Source organism: Pholis gunnellus (genome assembly GCF_910591455.1).
Source record: "Pholis gunnellus genome assembly, chromosome: 13".
Classification (NCBI taxonomy): domain Eukaryota; kingdom Metazoa; phylum Chordata; class Actinopteri; order Perciformes; family Pholidae; genus Pholis; species Pholis gunnellus.
The window spans coordinates 18709908-18737188 of NC_136540.1; the positions used below are offsets into that span (position 1 = coordinate 18709908).

Below are 27281 nucleotides of genomic sequence, written 5' to 3' on the forward strand. Positions count from 1 at the left end.
TGAATCTGTTTCGTCAAACCCCTGTCAAAAGCCAAAGGGGGGCACTTGGCACTACCCTACCTGAGTCAGAGTTAAACAGGTTCACACTGCAGAGGACACCAACAAGTACTCGCTCCCTCCGCCTGCAGTGTCGGACTCACAAGACTCTCGCTCTAAACTCCGGGGGGACGCTTGGTGCTCAGCTTGCCTGCCTGGGGAAGTAGTTATTGGTAACACAAACCTGTCTACTTTCCACTTCACTTTCACCAGCCCAAGCCTGAGGCGGGCCAACAACAACAACAAAAAAAGTAAAAGAGGCAGAGATGAAGACGGAAAGAAGAGAAAAGTGAGACGGTGGAGGGACACGGGGAGATGTCTTTTTTTTTGTTTTTTATGGGAATGTTTCACTTAATCTCATAAAGGCAGCGTGAAAACCTCCATCTGTTTGCCGAGCAGTTCAAAAGAGACTCCACATGCCTCCGCTTGCTGCTATATAAAAACAACATTCTAATGCAGATCTTAAAGAGGGCCAGCGGCTCAGCCTGCACAATGAGAACTGGGACGTGCCAGACGCGCCGATGGAGGACGGGAGGGTGGAAAGAGAATTAGGTAGGCAAACACAAGAGAATGTGAGCGGCAGAGAGAGAGAGAGAGAGAGAGAGAGAGAGAGAGAGAGAGAGAGAGAGAGAGAGAGAGAGAGAGAGAGGTGAGAGAGTCAAATCAAAGCAACAAACTTTCCTGTCAACGGTCCTGCTTCTGACCTGTTAGACGTGACCTTGAAGGACTAGACAGACAGGACCGGCGCAGCTCGCCCTCTGGCCTCGCCCGCCCGCCCCTCCGAATCAACCCGTTCACCTCCCTTGACTCTCTCCTGCTTTCTCTCCCCTTCTCCTCTCCCTCGTCATGTTTCACCACGGGGCTTACCGGTCGCCTTTGTCATTAATAGAGGAATGTCCTGGCTGAGAACGACATCTCGTGTTTTATCGTGTGGCTGTTGAGCGGGGGGGATTCAAGGCCAGCACCTTCACATTCAGGGCCCAGGGGTGAAGACAAAACTCAATTGACCCTACAGTGAGCGTATAGGACAAAAATACAACCGATATGTTACAAATATGAGATAATCGTTTCTTTGATGTAGTCAAAGGTGTGTGGGCGGGCAGTGTGACGCCTCTGTAGTTAGGTTTTCCAGCACGCGGGTGCCTCTGCACACCTCCAGGCCTCTCCTTCTCCCCCATAGCCGGGGCAAGACCAGGCCCGATCCGCATCTGCAGAGCTATTTTGACAAGCCCCCCCCCCCCCCCCCCCTACAAAACTCCAGGGTTCAAACTGCTGGAAGATCAAAGGACTAATACAGCAGTAATAATAAGTCGCTGCCCTATGAACGCCTCATTCATCGGGGAGAGGCAGTGATATAGTACAGTTGTAACTGGAGGGCCATTAAGCACTCATCATATGATTCCATTTGCCATCCCTTTGTGGAAAAAAACATCTTCAGCTCCGCAGGCAGAGTGAGAACCAAGAATGAACTCTGACCAGCAATGCCAAAAATCTGAGCTGATAAGGAAATGCACAAACTCTTTCTGCGTGTGACGAAATCTCCAACACTCCCAGAATCTGTCCCAACCCATTGTGCATCCCCACCTCACCTCACCGTGGCTGCAACCACCCCCCCCCCCCTTGCAGCCAGTCGAAGGTGTTTGGGAAGGAGGGATTTTAATAACAGCAGTTTGGCACCGAATGGTATCATCCGGTCTCTGTCTGTCTTTATGAGCATGACACGGCGTTCTATTTTTAGGGCAACCATTTTTCTCCGGCTGCCTGCGCCGACGACAGCCTGATGAAACCCTGACCCCCGCGCGCTCCCTTTGAAGTGACAAGTGAGAGATGGGCCGCCCTAATATAAAGCCCTTGAGACGCAAACACTTTGCATTCTCCGATGACAGTAGCGGGTCCGCGAGAGAGGGTGGCGTGCTCGCCCTCAGGGAGCGGATAAGAAGGCCTGCGCACATACGAGCTCAGTGTTTGTGCATGTTTGTATGTGTGTGTGTGCAAAATGACAAACACACAATTGCTTGTGAAAGATATTCTTTCCTTTCTCTTACAGGAAAGTCTCGCTCGATTAGCCTTTAGTGTTTCAGTCAGCTGAGATAATTCCATGTTTTCTGTGTAAATTTGCTCATTTCAAGGGTCATTTTGTGTGATAGTACACTGTAGACCATTCAATGCTGGTTCAACTCAAAACTGTTCCCCTGCTGCCTGAACAACGCGAGTTAACTGAACTTCATTTGAGCGATTAGCATCGCTAAATTAGCCACTAAAACCAACCGCAGGTTTGATGAATTTGAGATAAGCTAATTTAGTTGATTTTAGTTGAATCAACAAACTGTTCAGTCAGTCTGTGTCTTAGTTCTTCATTTGACATGAATAACGTCAATTTAAAGGTGCCATACACGAGATTGGGAGCATTTCTATTGCCTCTCAACTGGCGGCGGCTGAGACTGCGGCTCGCAGCTAACAGTGCTAACAGTGGATACAGAGCAGGCACTTGTTTCCTCACTTCCTTGACCATGTTGTCAGTCATGGCGGCGTTATTAGCTGTTACCGCCGCACAGCGGTGCAGAGTGGTGGTCACTCGCACGCACGAAAAGCAAGTGTGGCCGCAGTCTGAATACGTCAACAAAGAACGGAGAAGGTCAGATTACAACACACACACACACACACACACACACACACACACACACACACACACACACACACACACACACACACACACACACACAGACAGAGGGAGAGGGACTTCATGCTCTGCACAGGTAGACGTTACTACACTATGTCTTCACACAGCAAATAGTTTGCTGCTATATTAATGCTCTCAATATGAAATATAGCACTTTTAATTCAAAGACGACATGCAAGGCTGCTGCTATTACGTTGTTAGATTAGAATTATCACGATGATTTTTGATATCAACCTTTGATCCGACTAGCATTGTTTTCCATTTGTCTTTGCACATATTAAAGACACACAGCAAGTTTCCATCATGTTCCATCGTCCCCAAGGGGGCACTGGAGAGTTAAAGGGGGTGCAGGGGACAGACTGCCTGAGGTGAAGGGGTTTAACAACAAGGGGACCTTAATTATTGTAGTTTGCTGATTTGACCCTTTAACCAACACCAAGAGCTTCAGCTCATGGAGGCAATTATTTAAGATACTAATAATTAAGACACAATTAAAATTATAACGATTATGATAATTACAGTTGTCTCGACTTTGTGCAAAACAACACGGTGCCAGACATCGAACCCAAGTGAAGTAATGTGATCTCAGAACAAACCCGTGAAATAAAAACTTAGAATTTTTAAGTAGAATTTACTTGAAATGTATTAAAACATATACGTATGCTCGGTGTAAAAAGATTAGTTGAGTCCACTAAATTCGTGGTTGATGATTTACAGTGTAGTAGGGACCTGCCTGTAACAAGTGAGACTGGAAACGATGGGGGAATTCTCAGCTTATTATAGGAAAGCAGGACGCTGGACAAAATATTAGAACTTGTTAAGAGGGACATATTTTGCAATCCACACATACACACATGCAGGTGATATTCCAACAGCTTCTATTTTGGAGAGGTACTTCCCACCGCGCGGCGCTGTAGACATCTCACTGTTTGTGCATAAAAGTTTTGCGGTGACGCTGTCGACAAGCTGAAATCTGGACCGCGGAGTCGGAGCAGGCTGTGTTCGCCCAACATGCCCATAGTAACCATGCAGAGCCAGCACACGGCCCAAAGTGTCATGGCAGTGAGGGGGAGAGAAAAAAGGAAGAGCAGAAACGTGAGAAAGGGAGAGCAACAAGCTGCTAATCGCCATTCACATGGGAACAGAGAGCCAGCATCTGAAAACACCACCTCTCAAAGCAAACAGCACGTCTTCCACATTTTACGTACGTGTGAGGGAGGGCAGTTTTTTTTTCTTTGCCTCCAGCTCAGAGTCAATGTTTAGCTTAGCAACGCTGGCACTGGGCGGAAAAAAAATTAAAACCCAACGAGGACAAGACATGCGGAGGAGAGCTGCAGCCACAGCCGGGGCGTGTTGCGCTGAAAATACCCCGACAGATGGAGAAACGCACGCACCTTTAGGCCAAGAGAATTTTCCACCTATTTAAGGTGACGGGATGAGCGGAGAGAGAGTGCAGCAGAGAAGCTGCACCCTCTGCAAATCAGTCACGGCTCGTCGGCGGGAGTGATGACAGCGCTGCACCGAGCCCAACGACAACAACGCCGCAGGTCAAGGTGACATCTGTTAAGCTGCGACCTGTGGGCCTGTCTGACCTTCTCACTGTGTTGTGATCCTTGGAACCTGTGGTTCAACCGCTCCTGGTAAACCCGCAGGTTCAAACTGTGTGTGATTGATTGTTAATGAGCTGAAAGACATGCACGCTCGCTTTAAGCTGTGTTTGCAGCGGCCCTATAGGGCCAGTTAGTGTTGGTTTGTAGCTGTAGGAATGCAGTGGTGAGATGCACCATCAAGGGTGGCATGTGATGGATAGATGGAGTGTCAATAGCCTCCAATCAGCTTTAAGTTGATATAACCTCTAATTCCTCTTCCACATACGTTTCTGTAGATTCACCCTGTTGCCACAAAGGTCAAAAGGTTCACACTGAGCACCCCAACCCACTTTCCTACCCCACAGTCAGACAAAAGGAGACCTAATTCCACCCAATTCAATTCTCTCTTTTTGTGCCCCACTAAGGTCACCAAAACCGCTGTTCCAAAAATACCCACAAGTGACTGCGAAATGCAAAGCACACATACTTTGTTTTTGAAGTGGCGACAAAAAAGAGGAATGCACTTTCTCATTGAGGAGGGAAACCTGAAGTACTCCTCTCAGTTGTCGGGCCCCTCACGAAGCCAAGCCCGCCCTGAAAGGTCTCCCCCAGCGATAAAAGCTTGATCCTACGCTTGCTAATCTCCCCCCAATTGCACAGAGCTTGTGTTAAATGTACACCGCCGTAGAGTTTAGGTACCCCCCCCCCCCCCCCCGCCTACAGATTCCACCATATCTCTGAATTAGCGCCGCGACCGGCTGGTGACCTCAGGTTTCCCGCCGATTACCAGGCACTCAGGTGGTAAAAGGAGGACACCGGCATCAACAACACGGTGCAGCATGAATACAGCAGCCATCTGCACCTAATGAGCATAAAATTGGTGTGAAATTGTTTACAGGCCCTCCCAGAAACAATCCGAGGTCAACACGCAGCAGCCCGAGGTTCCCTTTAGCGGCTGGAACCTGAATGATATTCCACTCGCTCAGGGCTCTGCCTTGTGCAAAATATTATTTGTCTGAGTCCCACGGGAATGTGTGACGACAACAGAAGACTTATCACCCTGTTTTCCCGTCCTTGGACTTCTAACGCAGCAGACAGTTTCACAAGCATCCATTACGACCGACGGCTCGTTTTTTTGCTCTCAAACTTCGCTCCAGGTTGAGTTGACCCTTAGCCGGCACTTTGGATGGTCTGCCCGAGTACGTCTCTGCACTTCACTTGAGTATTTTTTGGGGATAAATTCTACGAGGACGTGTGCATAAACCGAACTGTTTTGAGTTGGAAAGAAAGGTGCTACCCTCCAAAATGTCGTGATTGACCACTATCATGGGTTTTATGTCATGGTCGGTGGATTTATGATACAACGGCTCCTTCCTCACCTTATTACACATACGCATGCATACGTAGGGAGAGCGGCAGGGCTGAACCGAATGTCATTCTTATACATTTCATACTTCTATTGAGGTTTTCAAACAAAGCTTAGAAGTCTGTCGTCATATTTTATTACGTCATGATCACGCCAAAAAGAATCAAAAATCCTCAGATAAAGTGAATTTACTGGATTAAATGAGTTTAGTCACAGATTACAGAATTTATCCTTTGTTTTAATTAAACCTTCATTGCGGCGAGCCGGACAGCAAACCAGAGAGAACGTTTTTTAAAAGGCTAAACGCCAACAACTATGAATTGAAGCGGAATATTTGGTTAGATAAAAATCTGTTGTGGTCATCTATCTCTTTTTCAATCATTCTCCCTTCTTGTGAGATCCTGTTTGGATCTCACACAGCCACCGCTGGAATCTAATTCTAGTAATCACAGTTTCCCCTTTATTCATTCTGCAGCGGCAGCATTCAAATATTGATTTAGAATTTGAAATGTCAACGGTATGAATGAAGCTTCGAGGCTTAAAGACATTGAACTGTGATCCTGCTTGTGCAGGGAACGGCCTCACAATAGTGCCCATTGTTCGGCTTTATCAAAAACCCTGAGAGAGTGGCTTCCCCATTAATATCGGCATCATCATCAAAGGAACAAGAAACAGAGGACGCGGACTCGGGAAAATACCCTCACAGTCACAACACCCTCTATTTAAAAATATAAGACAGAATAAACACGACAGGCTAATCAAATTACAAGTGACATCACGGGTACCATATGAGCCATGATGAGTGAACAGAAGGCCGCCATTAGGCTGCTGGATCCAGAGCTGAGTACTTCCTCCTGAGTTCTCTTCACATTGATACGAACTAAGACAGCAGCTAACTTTAGCAGCAGAGGAAATGGGAGGGAGAAGTCGTCAGGGTCAAACAGAGGGTCAGTTAGTCTTGTCGTTTCTAAAGAGAGAAGGACACATATGGTGCCAATGGAGGAAAATATCCTTAAAGCAGTTAAAAGCAGGAGAAATATGTGATGCGGCCACGCGGCCGCTTGATAGGAAAGGGGAGAAATAAGCCCAAAGCTACTTCCACATCACTTTTGAAGCTGTGGTGTTCAACATGAGATGATAACAGCAGCGTGAACCTGACAAAGAGCAGAAGGACTGTGACAGGAAGACGGGGCTTGTTGCTCAGAGGGCTGAAAAACAGATTTGGAAACGTCGCTGCACGGTTTTCAAACTTCTTCTGCAGCGGTTTACAGTTTCTCTCATATTGAAAACAGGAACAAGACTGTGGTGTGTGTTTTGTGCGCTTCAAAAGGTAAAAAGAGTCCTCTAAGGTGCATGCAGTGGTTCCAGAGGTGCATGGTCCCTTGCAAAGAGTCCAACTTTGACTAATAGAAAGAAACAGAAAGTTATAGTTCATCCCTTTGAAGACAATCGTGCAACTGTCTGGCAGAGACGAGCAAATAATGAATTTCCTTGGGAGAGAAATCAAAGCGAAACCCAGAAGTCTGCTAACACTGATGCATTTCATACTAGCCAAAATGTCCATTGTGTACCTGCTGCTTTTTGCATTTACTTCTCAAAAGCTGAAATATTCCCCTTTTTCCAGATGTTCCCCTGTGCTCCTCCTGCTCCACTCGTCTCTGATGAACTGGAGACGTTGGACTCGGCTACTGGAGGACAAGCAGCCAAAGGCAGTTGCCATTGCATTTCCAGCCCCTGTCTTTGCTAAAGAAAACAGCAGGCGGGGATGGCCTGAGGTCAGTGTCACCCCCTACAGACGATCAGACACAAGGAGACAAAAACATTGTCATGAGGGCCGTGATTTATTCCTCCCTTCAATGGGCTTCCCTTGTTTTCAACCACTTCCTGTCACTGGGACGGCTCTTCCTGGCCTGAAAGTTTAGACCACACTAGAGGACGGACTCCACCATTCGGACCGGTTTTCAGGACTTGTGCAGAGCAAAGTATTTGTATTATTATCCATCCTGTAGTTACCCGTTCTACTGCTGCAGTAGTTGTTACATTTACGTGATCTGTTCTGCTGGTGGCTGTTGTTTCTCAGTAAAGAAATATATAGTTCATCAGTTAGATAACGAAAATGTGAAAAAAAAGAGTGTAGAAATAAAAATCTTTATGCATTTGACCTCCAATCAATTTGGAAAAGAGAAAAGCTTTTACAAAAAGAAGATATTAAACCTAATATATTTCAAATAGTAGTATATTTCAACTTAATAAGTATATTCCCTATTCATCCCACTAAACATTTGCTATTGGGCATGCTCATGTTTAGGACTGCAATTAGCTTTAAGATAACTTTGAAACAGTAAATCAAATGGTTAATCAAATGGGGAATAACTTTTTGCAGGGCAGGGACTGCTCCATATATATATATAAATACTGTGTATATATAAACCCAGTTGATAAGGAACAGTTATAGCTAAAACTACTTCTTTGGAAAACCTGGTCTTAACACTATCACGCCTTTAGTATTAGATGGATGCCAGCAACTGTCTTGCTTTAAAAGTAATTACACCAAAGTTTAGCTGAATTGAATTATGATCAATTTGACGGTCATATACTGTTATGACATCACAAATACCACGCATGCACCATCAGTGCCGTTGGCCTGTCGATCCCTGAGACTGACACCGTCTTTTGGATCCGCCTCCTCACAAAGTGGCCACATTTGTACCGGATAGAGGACAAATTTGGAAGGCACATTTGAAGTAATACACACATAAAGTAGGCGCACACACACACATGCACATGTAGTGAGTTAGAGCGTTTAAACAGGATTACTGCACAATCAGGCCGTAACCCTTTTCATCTGAGAGGAGCAGAATCAATAAGCGAGGCTTTCTGTGAGAGTCAACAAGTTGAGACACGGGCCGAAGACTCGATCACTGTAAAAGCTCGCTGTTTGCACAAAAAAAAAACGTGGATTCTTAGGGGGAAAAGTCAGCTCGGTGTCTCCAAGAGCACAGATTACAGCCCCGCGTGGCGTTTACAGTAGCACTACTGAGCACTACTGAGCACCCACTGCGATGCCTTTTCTCATCGAGTCATGTGTCGCTCCGTGACTTAGCTCGAGAAACCTTTCCAGGGCTTTGGTGTAAACAGCAAAAGCCAGGCTGGCTAGCGGGCAGCAGACGGATCACTTCTAGCACGACATGCTGGCAGAGGAAGGCCGTGGCCTCCGCTTGTGTTGTGTTGTGTAATGATGCAAAACCACAGGAGCGGTGGAGGGTTTTTGATTCAGGCAACTACATAGAGAGAGCTGTATAACGGAAACACGGATCGGTTGGAAGTCTTATTCTAGACTATTCAAAGTTGACCATGTAAAGGTGTGTAAAAAGAAATCGGGTCGGCCGAGTGGTTAGGGCACAGACCACATGGGCCCTGAAGAACATGTATAAATAAATAAAGGCACATAAAAGCATAAAATAACCCCCAAATAATTACAAAAAATATATATCTGCCAAGGTGTGGCCTAAATCGAGGCCAGGGGTAAAAATAAATAAAAGGGGGACCCCATCACAATCAACAATATTATAAATAAGAAAAATATTACTATAGTAAGTAAGTATAATTTATTGCTTCCCATATGTTATTACATTTAGCTTGCTACAGGTTTTATAATATTTATTTCTGGAATTCAACTTGTGTGTGTTGAACAATATCCTTCTAAGATTGACCGCATCATAGGATTATTAGAAACTTCCACTTCAAAGTTGGAGTAGCAGCACTTCTACGTACGAATCCTGCTCATTTCATGCAAATATGTGAATGTGGGTGAGAGGTTGCCAGTAGCGCGGAATGCACCAGGAGAGGGCGATGATTAAATGCACAACTTCTCATCGAGGGTGTCTGCAGAAAGCGTTTCCTTTTCATTTGAAGACGTCCCGCGGCACAGACATCCTCAGAGATAAACTTCTGGGGTGCTGTGGGATCCATTCGGTGAAGCGAATGGCGAGAGACGGCACAGACTAATTAAGCAAAGGAATCTCCCATGTTCACGATGACGAGGGTGGAAACCTCTGCAAACCAAAATAAAAACAAAGGACAACAATGAAACCTTATCCCTGAAGGTTTGGAGGCTCACTTTGTTTGGTTTGCAGTCTATTCCGAGTGTGCGCGGTGCAACACGAACCCTCTGTGGCCGTCGAGGTATCTATAGATCAGCGGGGCGGGCTGCAGTCAGACTAAACTGTAAACAAGTCCCATCCAGAGACCACGGCTGGCCCAGCACCGCACATCCCAAGCAGTCTGATTCATCCTCCTCGAAAGGCCAAACTCTTCAACAGCTGCACGATGAATCCCCCCCCCCCAATAAATCCACCACGACCGAAAAGCTTTGAATCTCGCTACGGAAGCGAGGATGCAGGTGGCTGGAGCGGAGTTTACTGCAACACATACTTTCCAGTCGACCAAAACAACAAGAGAGATCCCCCCCCCTCCCTCCCCCCTCCCTCCCCCCTTCACTTCTCCTGATTTCAAAGGAGATCTGCAGGGAGGGAGAAAGCACTCGGAAGCAACAGCCTTTTGTTCCAGGGTACTTTTGCATGGGGGAGAGACCGTGTTTTGTTTATGGGACAACATAGTGTTGCCATTAAGGCTTTAATCAGAACTGTTTTCTGGAGTCGGCCTTGAGTGACAACCCCCCCCCCCCCCCCACCACCACCACCATCACCACCACCATCACCATCACCACCCCCCTTCGGCCTGCTTGAGGAGCAACAGGAGGGGGAAGTGTGGGAATGTCTCTACATCGTCGCCACGGCGGGCAGCTCCTAAACATGGCTTTAAATTAGGGGAAAAGAAAACACAGGCTAAAAAAAGGCAGTCGCCTAACTATACTCCTGCCTGCTAATTTGTCACCACTTGAAAAAAAACGAGGGGGGAAAAAATAGCAGCAGTTTTGAATCACACTTTTTTTTTAAAGTTAGGCTACGCCAGCCAGTGTGTATGGCAGGATACTTAAACACAAGGGAGATTTAGGTCAGTCGCACATACATCTAAACCATCGTGGGCGGAATCCACGGAGCTCCGGCTGCGTTCATATTAGAGGGAAGCAGAGTGTCTGGTTCTGGCTGGCTGGCCGGCCGGCTGGCTGGGATCGGACCAGTGACAGCTGGGGCTTGAAAAAGCCTTACATCCAAAGCCAGGGCTCACTGCCACTTGCTACATAGCAGCGCCGAGCTAAGCCCACCCCCTCCCGTCCAAGCCCTCGCTCTGAAAGATCACTGTCCCGAACAAAACATTAAGCGCCTGCCAAATAGTTCCCTCTAAAACCATCTTCTCTTTAAAAGGGCTAAATCCAAGAGCGGAAACGGGGTACCGGAGAGAAGACATGATGGCAAGAGGGAATATCTGTCTGCTGGCATGTCTGAGAGGGGAAGGGGTCACAGAGAGGGGAGTTTCTCAGGGCGGGAAGCATTTTCAAGGTGTGTGTGTGTGTGTGTGTGTGTGTGTGTGTGTGTGTGTGTGTTCCGTACCTTATCGAGCAGCGGCAGACAGCGGGGTACCCTGTGCTCCAGTTTGACAATGGTGATGAAGTCACTTTCTTGTCGTTCATCCTCGCTTGTGTTGCACAGAGACAGAGGGTGATACTGCAAAAAATAAAGAGAGAGAGAGAGAGAGAAAGAGGTCATCATCTCACACGAGGACAGGAAAATAATCACTCGGAAATATCGGAAGTTAACAGCAATGCAGATGTGTCTGGTGGGGTTTTTTCTGGTGTAGAGGAATACATTTGTTTGATGTGTGAAGCCCTCGTGAGACGTGCAAGAAGCATGAATGTCGCAGGTACACAAACAGCTCATCCACAGTCTCTCCACCCAATCACACCGATGTATCAAAGGTAACATCCACAGTAACAACTCGTAATATTTGGTGCGTCTTACAAGTACTGACACATTTCAGGGGATTAGATTTAATTATGGAATGCCACATGACTCTTTCTTTGTAAATGATTACAAACAAAATCAGCTGAGCACACTGATGGATCTTATAGTCCAAAGAGAGCCAGCTGAAACATAACATTTTGATTATTTTATGCTTATCTATTAAAGCTTTATGACAACAGTTTAAGGAGGAACAGAGAATTGGAAAAACAATAATCGTAGTTAAGTGTAAAGAGGTGGGAAAAATCAAACCACAGCTGTAAACCCCAAAAAACACTAACCTCTACAATCATACAATATCCAATATATTTATCCTGATACAACAAAAACACATGTAACCTACAGTATGTGACCGAGAGGAAGTCGAAGAAAAACAAAGTTTGAGACAATCTGGACGGCTAGAAGCGTTTATGTCTTCAATGAAGGCGTTTCCTCTCTAAAGCGTTCACAGTTGATATCGAGGGGGAAAAAAAACTTTGGCACCCTGCAAAATCAATTACACGGGACGGCGATGTTCACTCCCACTCAAAGCCTTGAGGACTGAAAGAACGAGAGGTAGTCTTTGGTAGGAACATTTGATCCCCATCTGAAAGGGAGGAAAATCGTAGCTGCTGAAAGGCTGCATTTAAGGGCTCAAGGGATAGCAGCGGTGTTTGCAAGTCACAGACATGCTGTCACGGGTACGAGGAATCGCACGGCAGTCCAAAAGGGAGCAAACCGCTCCTGAACCACCACCACCCCCCCCGCGCATCACACACTTTCTTCGCAAGGCAGAGACGAGGGCATCGATGCGGCGCTCCTCGATCAGTCCGGTACCCTGGGCGCTTGCCCACACCCCAGCAGAGCGGTCCCACCCTGTCCTGCCACCGGCCTGGTTCTGCCCCGGTGGGCCTCTTCATGTGGCTGTGGGCTGAGGTCATGGGGCTCCCCCTCATCTCACCCAGCGGAAATCCCTAAATTAAAAAGAGACCCACGGGTGACATCAACAGCTGGCACCACCCCCGGTCCAGGGGAATTGACGTAATGTGCTGCAAAAGGGCTGGTGCATGTCCGTCACAAGGAGGGAGGGAGAGGGAGAGACAAAGAGAGAGAGAGAGTGAGAGTGAGAGAGTGAGAGAGAGAGAGTGAGAGAGTGAGAGTGAGAGAGTGAGAGAGAGAGAGTGAGAGAGAGGGGGGGGCACGGAGGTTAAAGATGACAGGAGGGGAGCACCTTGTGTGTAGCGATTGGACGGTGCAGTGGATTCACATACCACAAATAATTAATACGACGTGAGTGTTAACGGCAAAACTCTTCGGGGAACCCAGCCGGCCAAATGCCTCCTGTACAAGCACCATCTGAGAAATGTATTAATGACCTACTGATTACCTACCAGGGTACTCCGGGGGCTAGTTCTGCAGTTGACAGAGGGCCTGTGATGAGGTTAGGGAGTTCATTTAGAAATACATGCATATAAATCAAAATTCCATTAAAGAGATATATCCACGCGTTAAGGGAAAAATAAATAAAAGTCTGAATAGAATGACACATTGGTATGATTGTGATCTTTAGAGACTTTACTGTCACAATAACCATTTAGCCAAATGGAGTCAGGTGTAATACCTTAAAGCTACGCATTATGATTGAGAGTGCAAGGAAACTAGTTAGGGAGGGTAAAAAAAACACATTTGTAACATGAGGTGTGGTGTCAGGGGTACTTGTGCTGATCAACTGATCCTTATAGAACGGTTTGTATGATATCTTCTTTGACATTTTTTCATACATTCTCGTTACGAATGTCCAAGAACACGAACTATCAACGCACCAGCGCCGTCCCCTGCAGTGCGGAACCTGTTTAAGCAACAAAAATACATTGATAGGTTGAGGAAAAAGATTGTGGTTTGGATACAAATAAGTATGTTTATTACATAACCTACTTAAGTATGTAAGTTATGCAACAAAAGTAAGTCAATATTGACTTTTTGTTTCGCTCGAGACACGAACAGCAGTCTGCTGGGTGAAAGTCCTGTTTTTGTTGACGCGTACATCCATCCCAACCTCATCCTTGAATTTTAATATGTCCCGGCTCACGATTACGTGGGTTATATAGTAATCATAGCGCACTACTTCTCATAGATATATGTGAGGGTTCATCAGACAAAAAAAATGTTGTGAACCACTGCTGCTGTAAAGTACTGAAGACAAGGCGATAAGTACTCAAAGACACTAAACCATCCCAGCAGCAGATCCAGAATATGTGTCTGAAGTTAGTTGAAGATGAGACAGGAAATGAATAAGCCTGATTGAAGACTTTGCCCTGCATAATGTTGTCCGACCCTCTCATGTCTCCCGAATAGAAGCCCCCGTTATAGAAGCCAGGCAGCTATAGGCGGCATGAACCCCTGGCCTGGGCCGCATGCTGCGCTGCCAGCTGCCTCTACCAGTCCACGTTTACTAGGCCCAAATTAGAGGCCTACAGCTGAACTTGGCCCTCAACAAAGAAAAAGAAATACAAAAAAAAATATCCTTTAATGACACCACTTCCCCGATGCCATGACCTCTGCTCTCTTTTACTATAGGGTTTCTGGGAAATGTTGGAAAAAAAGAATCGGATTTTACCACAAAAAAATAATTACAACACTTATTTTTGAATCCTTAGGCTTGGTCGGTCATGTTCGGATCTTGTTGTGATATTAAACATGTCGACGCACGGGACTGTGCAATCATACCTAATAAAGTGGATAATAATCCCAAAGCTGAGGCTCAGAAGGAGCGGCTGGTTTCACTCTCCTCTGGCTCTTCCGAGGGCAACCACCTCCAACGGTCACATTGTCTATGTTTTGCATCATTGACGAGACTGAGCATTAACTTCTATTTTAAATATGCCCGTACCGCTTGCAATCAGATGGCTTGCGAACACTCTCCATGTGCCACCGGTGGTGCCATCTACCACTTAGAAACACGCTGCGCTGGGACTATAAATCACAACCGGACAGACTGCAACGTCTTCATTTGGTTTCTGTACGGCCCTGAGAAAGAAAAAAAAAAGAAGAGGGGCCTGGGAAACCGAATCACTGAGTCTCCATTTCACAGGGACTAGAAAACCACAGGGCACGCAAACAGCTCCCCACAGACTGTTAACAATGCTCACTCCTCCGTTCCGCCTCCTCCTCCTCCTCATCTGTCTAGATCTGTTGCAAAACCGACGGGGACATGTCCCTCGGTTCCTTTGTAGCCACGATTAAAGGCATTCCTTTCCAGCTCAATCAAAAGGCTACCCCAAAAATACTCTGAGGCAAGCATCTAACAGCCTCAAAAACAAATACAGGGACAGAAAAAAAGGGGAGAATAAATAGTAGCTGCGGTGAGAAGTCAATAATATTTTTTTTTTCTCTCCCCCCTCTCGCTGAGCCCTGCGGATCTTCTTTTTTCATCTGCCAATAATCAGCAAGAGAGCTTTTTTCTAGTTCATCTGCTGCCAGCAGGGAACCAGGCCCAGGCAGTTATGTCAGCGTGCGTTAAGAGGGGTGGGGTGTGGGGGCAAAAAAGAGCGTGCACCTCTCATCAAGGCCCACCACTCAATTACCAGCCGCTCAGGTCACAGGGCTCCACAGGAATGATCAAAACGAAGCGGATTGGTTTAGCAGGGGATGAAAGAAATGCATCAGTGTGATTATTCCATCGCACAGTGTGAATCAAGACGGCAAAACAAGCTTCTTCAATGGAGCTCTGCCCAGAGGCCTGGAAAGCCTGCCAGGTGAGTGCACATCAGGGAAGAATTCAATCAGCCCTGCCACATGTGAGCTTGGAGGCGCGCACGCACACACACACACACACACACACACTCACACACTTAAAAGCACATACTATTTATTCCCCGGGTTCACTTCCTCAGCGAGTGACTCAGCCATCCACGTCTGGGCTGAAAACCTAATGAAGTCTCTTTGTCTGTCTCATTCTCTTGAAACTCCTTTAAAAACACACCTGTTCTGTGCATTCACCCACCCACACACACACACACACCTACACACACACACTAATATACAGGGTCAAAATCTTCCAGACAGGCTGTTAAAGTGAGAAAAGAGTCGCTGCTAAAAAGGAAGCTATAGCAGTGAGTTTAGAAATTGAGACCAGGCTTCAGCTTTGGGTTTCCAGAGTTAACAGCATGGCCTGCAGTATTTACTTGCATAATAACTGTCCTATTATTAGATTCCTTTCATGCAGTAATGCAAGACTCAGCATTACAAAGTTAATTTCTCTTTGGATTCTCTCTCACGCGGATGCACGGAAAGTGATTTGGCATCACAACATCATTTAATGTTTCTATATCTGTCTCTGAGGGTGTAAATCAAGGCCCTGTCTTATTCAACTTGGCAGGAGATTCTGTCGCGAGGGCAAATGTTTGTTTTAAAAAAGGCAGGTTGCCAAAAGGGGCAATGGCACAGCATGTTAAAAAAAGTTGAAAGAGATCGGAATCTGGTTGCCCCCGGTTACTGGGAAACAGGTACTGTGTGTCCCTGCTGAGATTTGGCTCAATGTACGTATTTGTTTGAGGGATGAGGGAGCCTGAGGTGACGGGACGGGCTGAGACACTGACCCTCCCCCCCGCTCACCCGGCGCTGTGAACGAGGGCGCAGCTATGCGCGGTCGCTAGAGGCACCCGAGCATGTGCTCGCACGTGAACATGTACAATGTGTGCGCGAGCGTGTGTCTACTGATCCACTTGTGCGAAAGAAGTCCCTCTGTGGTCCTGCAGGGGAGTGAGTCACTCAGCGCTGGGTTGCAGGGGTGTGTGCAGACGTCTTAGCGGTTATTTCGGAGGGGGTGGGGGTGGGGGGGGGGGGGCTGCATTTTCTCAAATGTCATATCCGTCCTTGGACCAATAATCAAACGGCACTAGCTTACACACACACACACACACACAGTGCGGTCCAGCTCTCAGTGCCACAGATGACACAGATACACATACTCATACCGCACTCCTCCACATCAAACAGTTTCTCATGACCCTACACTGAGTAGATTTACATGAAAGGCTGATACGAGAGTGACGCCGGGTGGGGCGGTGTCAGCCGAGCCGAGGGTCTTTCTCTGTCACCGCATCTGGAAAAGTGGGCTCCGAGGCCCTCTCCTCTCCTCTCCTCTCCTTTCCTTTCCTCTCCTTTCCTTTCCTTTCCTCTCCTCTCCTCTCCTCTCCTCTCCTCTCCTCTCCTCTCCTCTCTCTTTGCAAATGCAAATGAACGGGAGCCATTACTGCTTTTGGATCCTGTCAAAACAAAAAGGCGTGTCATCTTTCCACCCCTCGCTTTATTGACAGTGTCAGCCCCGTATCCAGTAACGGTTACCGCGGAGAATGACTCGGGGGGAAACGCGATCCCATAATGAGGCCCAAATAATTACCACCAGCCCCAAATTTGCCCGGGCGCTTTCTTTAAGTAGGAGCGCTTCCCCAGCCCGTCAGACTGTCTCTGTTCTATAAAAGGGATTAGACGAAGGGAGGAGAAAGAACCTGGAGAGGGACGAGGAGTCGGTCTTGAGGAAAGGAAGCCAAGGAGTGACCTTGACTGTTGGCGTTAAACCAGGCTGCTGAGCACTCGTACCGGTGGAATGCACCACGACGAGGGGATAAACTCTCACGCACATCCATCTTTTGTTCATTTAGTAGAAGGGAAGAAAAAGTTGAAGTGAACCAAACTGTGTTTTTTTTTTACTTTAATCGGTAATAATAAATACTTTTAGAGCTCAATGGGGGAGTTATAATGCCATGTGTGAGAGCACTCTAAAAGTTAGGTCAACACAATGTGCAGAGAAATAATGGACAGTCAGAAGGGACACACCCAGCGAGCACCACTGGATTGTATTTGAAGCCCAAAGTACGCGCAGCGCACAGAAAAACATTAAAACCATGAGCACTAGTATGACAATGAACTGAAATCTATGGACGTTGCAACAAACCGCATTATAATAAAGTACTGACCAGTTGAAGCGGATTGTACATGAGGCCACAGGAAGGCCTGTCGTGACAGTGAGACCATCTCATGCCCTGCTGAAGCTCCACCAAGCACATTTTAGGGCCCTTTTATTATCATTATAGCTGCTACAGTAAATCACAGCAGAATGACCCCCCGTGACGGGTGACAAAGCACTCTGAGACACTCAACGGGGCAACGTGTCTTATAGTCGCACTCGGATCTCCGTGGCAACCGCTTGAGAAAGATGGAGCCGTCCCGTCCACGCTTCCTGCGCAGGTCCTGAGGCCTTACACAAACATGTCTACGCAGACCGAAACATACACACCGCTCAACAACCAGGGCCACTCCATCAGCCTCGGGCCGGCGCTGCGCTATACATTTCAAAGCTCCCGAGTTGAACATAAACACAGCACTTCCCTGTCATAACAAGTCCGTGGCTCGGTAACCCGGCAGTTTGTTAGTATTGCAGTGATCCTTCTTCCCCGTAGACACGGGGGCCTCATCCACACGTCCTCCAGGCTTCCTCCGGCCCGTCCCTGGCCCGCAGGACCACTCTCGAGACTCTCTCGGGTTCCACAACATCAGTCAGAGTGAAAAAAACCCACACTTTTCAACGTGTCAATCACTTATGGTCGGGAGACTTTTAGGTCAGCTATGTGGAAAGAGATTAGCCCGGAGAATGAGGAAGGGTATTCACGGGGAGGGAGCTCCAAATTATAGGAGGAGAGACACAAAGACACAGACAAAAGGGAAATATGAGGCAAAGGAGCAGGAGGACGAGCTGTCTGTTAGAAGCTAATATGTACCCTAATTACTGTCAATTATGGGCTTCTTATTGACTTTGCTTCGTGAGTAATTGCACTTTACATCTGCTAATTAGGACAGAATGCGAGGCTGATGGGAATGCCATTGGTTTTGCAGGTATTTGATCAAAAACCTAAGTATTGGACAAAGTGAAGTCACCAAAGTTTTTATCACGATCAAACAATGAATCATGAGGGGATCGTGGGTATCATCATCCAATTCCATGACACAAATGCCAACCTCACGGAGGCACAAGAGGAAAGGTCGCAGGTCAGGAAGCATGTTCTGGAAACCATGTGAGTATACCAAATAATGCACCAATCCATCCAGCGGAGGATAAGATATTTTACCAGATAAGAGAAAACTTAAAGAGGATCACCAGGCGAGTAGGATTCATACTCTGGGGACAACGAATGTCTGCACTAAATTTCATGGGAAGCCATCCAAAGGTTGCTGAGATATTTCAGTGGTGGACCAGCCGACTCACCGACATTGCCGTCACTCTCTGCAGATAGGGACGACGACGCTGGAGGTTTGCAGCGTGATTCTCTTTAACAAGAGACAGGTGCCTTTTTTTACACAAGTTGCACATAAAATTAAAAACCAGTAGGCTGCTGGGGGTGCTTTTAACATCCCTCTTTCATTTGGAAATGCAATCCCATGCCCCCCCCCCCTCCTCCTGAACCCACCTATTAACATGTCTCCTCTGGCAATATGCTGTTCTTGAAGAGGGGTCAAACTTTATGATGGCACATGAGAGGGAGCCATTTTTCTCCCTTCCCTCTTCCTCTTGTTCTTCAAATCAACCTCATAGAGCTTTAAACCCTTAATGCAGCTTGAGGGCTGAAAATGGATGCCACTGTAAAGGTGACATACGCAGCCAAAGAGCTTTTTCTTTGTTCATGAAGCCCTGAGTGAGGACACGGACAGCCTGAAAGCCCCGATGTGGAAGTTTAACAATAAAAATGCCATTTCAAATCAATAATTTAAAGCTAGGGCTGGTAATCTTGAAGAAAAGAAAAAACGCAGCCCAGTGCTGCAAACTGTTTTCCAATGAAAGCAGCGAGCAGCACTCGCTCCAAAAGTCGTTAAATCTAGCGAGAAAGATGCCAAGTCGTCAACACAGAGCTCGTCTCTTCAGGCCTCCCCTTCGAAGCCATTTCCCCAAAATCATTATTACGAGACAGCTACAGGATTTTTTATTTCTTTCGTTCATAGCATTTGATTCATTGCTTGATGTCGGGATGTGATAAGAATTTAAAGAAAAAAAGAACAAAAACTTTTTTGAAGGATAAATGGAGATCAGAATCAGATTTATTGTTTGAAATATATGCAACTGACTTCCCCCCATTCCCCCCAACATCATATTTTCTTCTATTTTCAACATTCTTTTATCATGCTCATTCATTAAATATAATGTAACTGCTATTTTCAAATGCAAAGTATCGCTTTAAATTGATTTATAAGTAGGCAAATTATTAAAATCGTGCGTGATGACTGAAATATAAGTTCTGACACGTGGCTCTGTGTAAAGGATAATGCAGTTTGTCGTCTTGTCTACTAGAAGGGCGGCAGGTGTGGGTCACCTGCCGGTGAACAATTCAAATGTGAATGAACTACAAACGGTTGCAGGGAAATGCAATGCTCCATTATCGGGGGTGAGGGCCACAACGCTGCAAATAAGTTTCCCTGAAATCCCATCCTCCCCATCTGCTCAAAACAAATGACTTAACCCACTGACTTCCTCTTTCCTCAGCTGATTCCACATCTGTCCTCCAGTTATATGTACACTTATTGTACATTGCAAAACCTTTAGTAGTAGCAATGTTCATCCTTCAATCTTATTTTCCTGGAAAGAAATCAAAAAGAGTCTATAGAAAGCAACTTCTTTAGAATGGTCTCTCCAGTGTCTCATTTTAAGAGGAAAAACTCCATAAACGCACTTACTCAGATGAGTGTTTTTTTACTGTGCAGTTGTCATTACCTACTATTCTGTCATGGAAGACGACAGCTAATTCAATCCAGTGGGAGGAGGATCCCGTGGAAAGAAGAAGAGAAGAGAGACATATTTCTCCACAGATGTCACTGCCTGCCACCATCCCTCCGCTCCACCCTACAAGCAATCCCATAATCACCTGCGGCCGACGGCAGAGAAAACGCTCTCGTAAAGGCAGAGAGCAAGTAAACACAACAACTAAAGTTCTTCTCCGTGTTATTTTTATCCGTCGCAAATGTTTATGCGACCAGATTCCCGCGCGCACACATGCTTGCATCCTTAGCAACACCGCGGTAAATAGTCACAATAAAAACACCGGCAGAGAAACGTCCCCGATGTCGACTATAGCCTACTTGCAACACACCTTAAAATTGGCAGCGTGATTGCGGGCGCGGGCGTTGAAGCGGCCTGATTTGTGGTCGGGTCAGGGGGGGGGTGCTGAGAGCTTTTCAAGACGGACCAGCGTAGATGTTTCTGTCCGACGTCTGTGGGACGAAGCGTACTGACATTTGCGCGCCTGGATATCCACCTGAATCCATCAGTTGGGGGGGGGCACCACCCAACTCCCCCCAGCTGGGCCCTTTCTTGGTTTTAACGGCCAAACGGAGCGTAGAGCTGAGTGTACAGAAGTATGCAAGCACTATATGGGTATAGGGGTGGAGGAGGAGGAGGGGGGGCAGACGTCGCTGAGGCATGGGCACGCGGCCAGGAGCGGGGAGCTCCTCGTGGAGGGCCATGGAAAAGTGAGACAGAGGAATGCAGACTCCACTGAGCAGTGTAAACAGGCTGGGCGGAGAGAATGCTGCCGCGCCGCTTTGAAGTCGCCTCATCTCCCTGTCACGCACACACACGCGAGTGCGCGCGCGCGCACTTGTGACCTACCGCTGCGTAATCTTAACTATAGTGACCGGTACGTTCTGCTTTTGTTTCGGCGGCGACGTGAATGCAACCTCAATACGTGTAGCCTACAGTAGGCCCTGTGTGTGTGTGTGTATTCAGCCCCAGCTCAATGTCTGGAAGACACACACACACACACACACACTCTATTTATTACCCACACACCGACGCACTCACTTCGACACGGGAGCGCACCCACGCACATCCCCTCCACGCAATCACATATGGCACGTCCACACACACACGCGCGAACGTCACACAGGAAGCTCACGCCTGCTTCTCCTCCGCGTGGCGGACACTTCAAAGCTCGCGGCCCCCGCTGACGATAGTGAGTTTTATGAGCCGAGTCCATCTATCTCTCCCCCCTACTGTAGTCCTGCTTCAATATGGCCTTTCAACACCTTTGTTGGGCGCGCGGCAGTGATATCAGGCGAAGAATGTCTCCGGCGTAGACAGCAGACACGCAGGCACCGGAGCCTCCACCTCAGCGTCTGAGCCAGCCGGCTGAGGAATCCACTCAAGTGGGCAGGTAAACACTGCTGCCCTTTGGATCGCCACTCTCTCTATTACATGCAGTGTATGTGTGTGTGTGTGTGTGTGTGTGTGTGTGTGTGTGTGTGTGTGTGTGTGTGTGTGTGTGTGTGTGGGGGGGGGGGGGGGGGGGGGGGGGGGAGAGTGTGTAACTGAACAAGTGTCACTAGGGTGTAAGGATGTGCAACACTGAGGTTAAATGCATATTGTAGTCGTGGTTTGGTGGGCTTTATGTAAAAGTAGGAAATTATCTCTTTTTTTTTTTTTAAACGTTAATGTTCATGGACCATAATTTGTGCTTTAAAGAATTATGACATGTAAACTTCCGACAAAGTTAATAGAAGAAAACAACGGGGGCAATTAGGAGACGGTCAGTATTAATTACTATTGTCTAATTATATGAGTTACATTTCAATCATACTATTTAACGTATGCAAATTAATGAACATAGACAGTATATGCACATGCTGAGTATTGCCACATATAGCGTCAGGTGATGGCGTCATGATGCACTAATCTGTCTGACGTTGCTGAGGGTGCCATTACAGCACGTTCAATTAGAATTTGTGATTTTAACAAAGTTAAAGGGGACATATGCTTATTTTCAGGTTAGTACTTCTATTTTGGGTTTTTCCAAAAACATTGTTTACACGCTTTAATGTTCATAAAACACATTATTTTTCTCATGCCGTCAGTCTGAATATACCTATATTCACCCTTCGTCTGAACCACTCCGTTTCAGCGACTGTCTCTTTAAGCCCCCTCCAGTAAAAGCCCAGTCTGCTCTGATTGTCCCCTTCAAGTGATCGCTAATTTGTTAGCATACAAAAAAAATTTGAGCAGTGGGGGACTGTAGTGGTCCCCCTGTAAATATTGGTCCACCCGTTGTTCTGATTCAAACCTTTTTGCTCTAACGTCTGCTGTCTAAAATGTCACCCTCCCTTTGTCTGTATCATAGCGACCTTCTGCCTTGGGCTTGTGGGAAATAGTGTTTATTAAAGGCAGCTAAAAACAAAGATATCAAATAATTATAAATGATTACAAACCGCCTGGATAAATGGAGTGAAATGAAAATACTGTTGAGCAAGGCAGGATTCTTTTGTCATTTGACTGTGTTTTCACCTTGACTGTGATTCTAGCTAAACAGGCTGAGCTAACATGACCAATGAAGCATGTTCAGCTTACAGACACAAACTGACACACCGCCTCTGATTTTACTGTGTTCCTCGTGTTTCGTACTGCAGACTGTAATTAGGCTGCATCACACCTATTAATTGGTGCGCTCAACCAAAACAAGTTATGTAAAGCGTCAAAACTGAACGTCATAGCACGAACACGTGTGCGGTTACACGCCTACCTCGAAGATCCTCCTACGGTAATTACAATCGGCGCTTCTCTATCGTTGCTGGAAGTTTTAAATACTGGACACAAGTTGTATATTAACATCTGCCTGCACTCAGCGCATCCACATGCACACTCAAGTCTCCATAGTGTACATACACATAAATCACTTGTCCTACGTGGTAACATTATGTATACAGTACACACACTACAGACACTAACAGAGTAAAGCTGAGCCGTGGCTGCTGCTGTCTGCCATCAGAAGCCCTTTCGTTTTCACAGAACTGTGCCATGTCAGTGGGGAGAGTCCCGGGTGCCTTTGGACATCAGCACACAGTCCGATGAATGAACTCTGCGGCATTCACCTACTGCAGTTTGGTTGGGCGCCAGTGGGGGTGGGGTTGGGGGGGTAAAAAAAGAAAAGAAAAAAAAGATAGACAGAGCAACATTCAAAATATAATCCGAAAGGCTCAAGAGAACAAAACGGCTTTGCACAAATGACATTTATTTCGACATCATTCCTCATTAAAATATATTCTGCACATAATTACAGAAGGGGGAAAGACTATGTTGAGTGTATTAAAGACTCGATCCGCCTCAGACATCAAAACACCAGGCGTCCTTCTACCGCAGGACAGCGGCAACATTATGGTGCACTGCTTCCTACTTTAAAGGCCTTTCGGCAGTCTTCCCCTCTCTCTCTCTCTCGCCCTCTCGCTCTCTCTGTATCCCGTGGGATGAAAGGTAGGGGAGCCCAGAACAGAGCGCGGCCTGTCATCACCACTTCGCTGTCATATCATAGGGGAGCTTTCAAATTGGTACTTGTGCTGCCTGGCAGGGCAGGTCCGTGGGTGTATTCTGGTAGCCGGATGAATCTCTTCAGCAGGGACAGTCCGTCTGTGATTTAGGGGGCCGGGCCGACACCACAAGCGGGCTCCACTAGTGGCCCCCATGTGAGAGAGCGCGACCGGGGAGCTCTCAGACAGAAACATTGCTGTTTTGCTGCAGATTGTTGGCAGCAACAGACGGACGGCCCCCTCGATTCAGACTGCTTGCTATCATTGGCCGGGATTCATCGCAAACAGAGATTCCGAATCCTCGGGGCCGGGTCCTTTTTAGAAAAGAGAAGGTACGTCCCCGGCAGAAAGTGTGCCGTCCTTACTCTACCTTCTTTCAGCCTCCGACAAAATGACTAAACCAGTCTCGGGTCGGTTCCAGGGAGCTCCTTAAGTCATTTCCTGATGGAATATTTATTTCAAGCTCAGCTTTCCATGGGGTCAGTCTCTTCACTCCTGAGTCTTTTTTTCTGCCCCCCCCCCCCCTCCCCTCTGACCTGGCCTTGTGTTTGTGGGTAGATTTATCACTGGCACCGTGTTTTCTAATATGGTGGCTAACCCAACCGCTCTGGACACGAGCCTAGGCCGTCACTGGCGTACACACACAGAGAGTTGGCAATCCTCAAGGGCATAATCCCTCGCCTACAATTCCACAGGCCTGACCAGCCTATAGCCTTGAGCACGTAAACACCGGCGGGCTGGAATCACATGGAGACTTTATTCATAACACAGCGATCCTGCAGATGGCAGACACAACACTTTGAGCCACGCATTAGAAAGTATTCAACATGACCAAGATTTGCTTTGTGCTGGTTCCTCTACATCACTTAATTCCAGCAAGGCAAATATTTAGCTAACACCACATGTGATGTGTTTATAGCCCATTTGTACTTGTTATTTCATGCCACAGATGGTAAAGAAAAAGAAAATCCAATCCATTGCTCCTTGACCAATGTCCAAAGTCCAATGTGGCATTCAAAGAAACATGCCGTAGTAGAGTTGCAGTAGAGCTGAAACAATCAGACAATGAATCGATACCAGTACCAAAAAATAACTTGCTCATATACACAAATGTGCTACTTTTCTTTGTTTTACATCAGAGTAAACAAATTGTTTTGGGAATTTAGACAAGTCAGGTAAAATAAGACCTGTGATCAATTAATTGAGAAAATAATCTGCAGATTAATTGACGATGCAAAATGATTGTTGGTTGCAGATTTCCACTTTTGAAGAAGTAACCAAAAAGCAGGTTAGACCACTTCTTCGTGTGGGTAACATCACAGCTGTGACCTTCAGTGTGGCTCAGGATTGACATGCATTCCTAAACGATGCTCTCAAACCAAGTCCAATTAAAGTCAATTAAAGGCTGCATGAAATTTAAAAAAAATCTGTCATTCCCGGACAGGTGTATCATTTTGCTATCTATCATTGATTGCTAAATAAAGCATATGTCAATATCCCTGATATCTGGATCTTTGGGGTTTACGGCCCATAATAACTCCTTTGAAAAACACATCTTTCGAAGTGAACCTCTCTTCCATTAAACCTTGAAAAGCGACCCATACATCCTGGTTCATGAGTCGAAATGTGTGAGCCATGAAAGAGAAATACAACGACATGGATCATTGGCCGCAGTATCTTTTTTTTCCGAGTCAAAAATATGAATGAATGGCATTCCTCTGTATTACAAAGGAATTCAAATTTCCACCGCTGCATTCTGCGGTTAGCGCCTACGGCCAGGTTCCAGGGGTCTGCGACACAAACAGGACCCCGCTGACGGGAGACGAGGCCCCTTCACCGAGGCACATACACTCATCTTCATGACAAAGGCCTGGCTGGCCCCCGCAACCTGATCTATTCTCTTTCCAGAGTCACTCAGCAGTCTCACATTAGACCTTTACACTTCCTCTGCTGGCTCTCCTTCCTCCGGCCCTGAGGGTGTGAGGACCACGGGTATCTGTGCGTCTCTGTGACGCCGCGTGTGTGTGTGTGTGTGTGTGTGTGTGTGTGTGTGGAGTGGACACAAAAGGGGGTGACCTCATGTGACATGAAAGGAGACTTGAGAATCCCGTCTCAAACTGGAGTCAACTGGAGGGTCCACAGCGCCGACAGTCCTGCAGTAGCCTATTAACTGTCATGTGAGTCAAGTTCGTCTGCTGAACCGCCTACGGCACAAAAAAGAAGAAATCCTGTATCGGGTTTACCTTCCGTCCGACTGATCAAATCTGTAAACTTTATTGCTAATTGAAGATTACTGGAAATGCAATGTTCTGCGAAGCAGCAGGCAGGTGACAACAACAATGTGGCAATAACTTTTCATCACCTTTTTTCCTGCAGCTGTGGGTGGGTCAGGGGGTTGGTTTGGAGCGTTTACTGCCGCGTGAGAGGAGGGACGGAGTATAAAGTGGAACCAGAATTTCCTGATACATTTTTTCTTCATTTTGGCGGAGCCTTTGTAGACAAGCCAACACATCTCGGCCGAGTGCACACACACACCTGCAGCCGGCGGGAAGAAGGAGGAGGAGGGGGGGGGGGGGGGGGGGGGGGTAATGGAGCTCCACGGTAGACCGCAGTAAATAACCGCGTAAAATTAAACCCCTGGCAGGGAAGTGATGTGGAGCGAGATAAAGCACAGCATTCTCTCAGGTAGGTCCATTCAAGCTGCGCTGCTATATGTGTGGGTGGGCTGCAAAATCGGAACCAGCTTTTACGGGCCGGTCGCTCAGAGGAACCGGTGCAGTGCGGGAAAGGCCGGGCCAGCCACTCAACAGTATCTCGCTCCAGCTCGCTCCTGGTAAACCGCATCACAGCGACGCGGACCTTTAGCCCTCATCGCCTCCCGATTGTCACATCTCTCCCATTCCCGTACACACCTGCTTATCATTGCAGGATAATGGTAAAGTAACATAGCTTATTAAATGGTTTGGTTAAACGGCTCAAAACAAGCTCCAGTGGGTGTTATGCTGATGTTAAAAACATCTGTGTTGACAGCCAACAATAAAGCAGAGGCACACCCACTTTTTCAGATCATATGAATCATATTCTTCATATTATCCACAGCGCATGTTTTGTTTCGATTTTGTGGCTTGCTGTAATGTAGAGAAAGACGCATCCAAAGCTCTTTGACAATAGAAAAATGAAATAAAAAAGCATAACAGGGAGTTGCTAGTGCTGTTAACCTCACTGAGAATCCACCTCACTGTACATTCTGCAGCTTAACAGCTCTCAGACACTTTCATTGTTTGAGTTCAGAGGGGTGTTTGTTTGAGTCCTGGACTGGAACTGACAATTCTCATTGTCAATTATTCAGCCAATTATTTTTAAGTTCTCCA

General features: G+C 46.8%; 1 protein-coding gene across 2 annotated transcripts in view; it reads right to left on the reverse strand.

Moving 5' to 3' along the window:
• The window catches only part of rnf43 (ring finger protein 43), a 73109-nt gene that overhangs the window by 15201 nt on the left and 30627 nt on the right, over window positions 1–27281 (reverse strand). For both annotated transcript variants that reach the window (XR_013767335.1, XM_079172092.1), the window contains exon 2: window positions 11185–11298. Coding sequence is in view for 1 of the 2 variants with exons in the window: in XM_079172092.1 (XP_079028218.1) it covers window positions 11185–11298 (114 nt within the window). In the remaining variant the exon portion in view is untranslated. The remainder of the gene's footprint in view (window positions 1–11184; window positions 11299–27281) is intronic.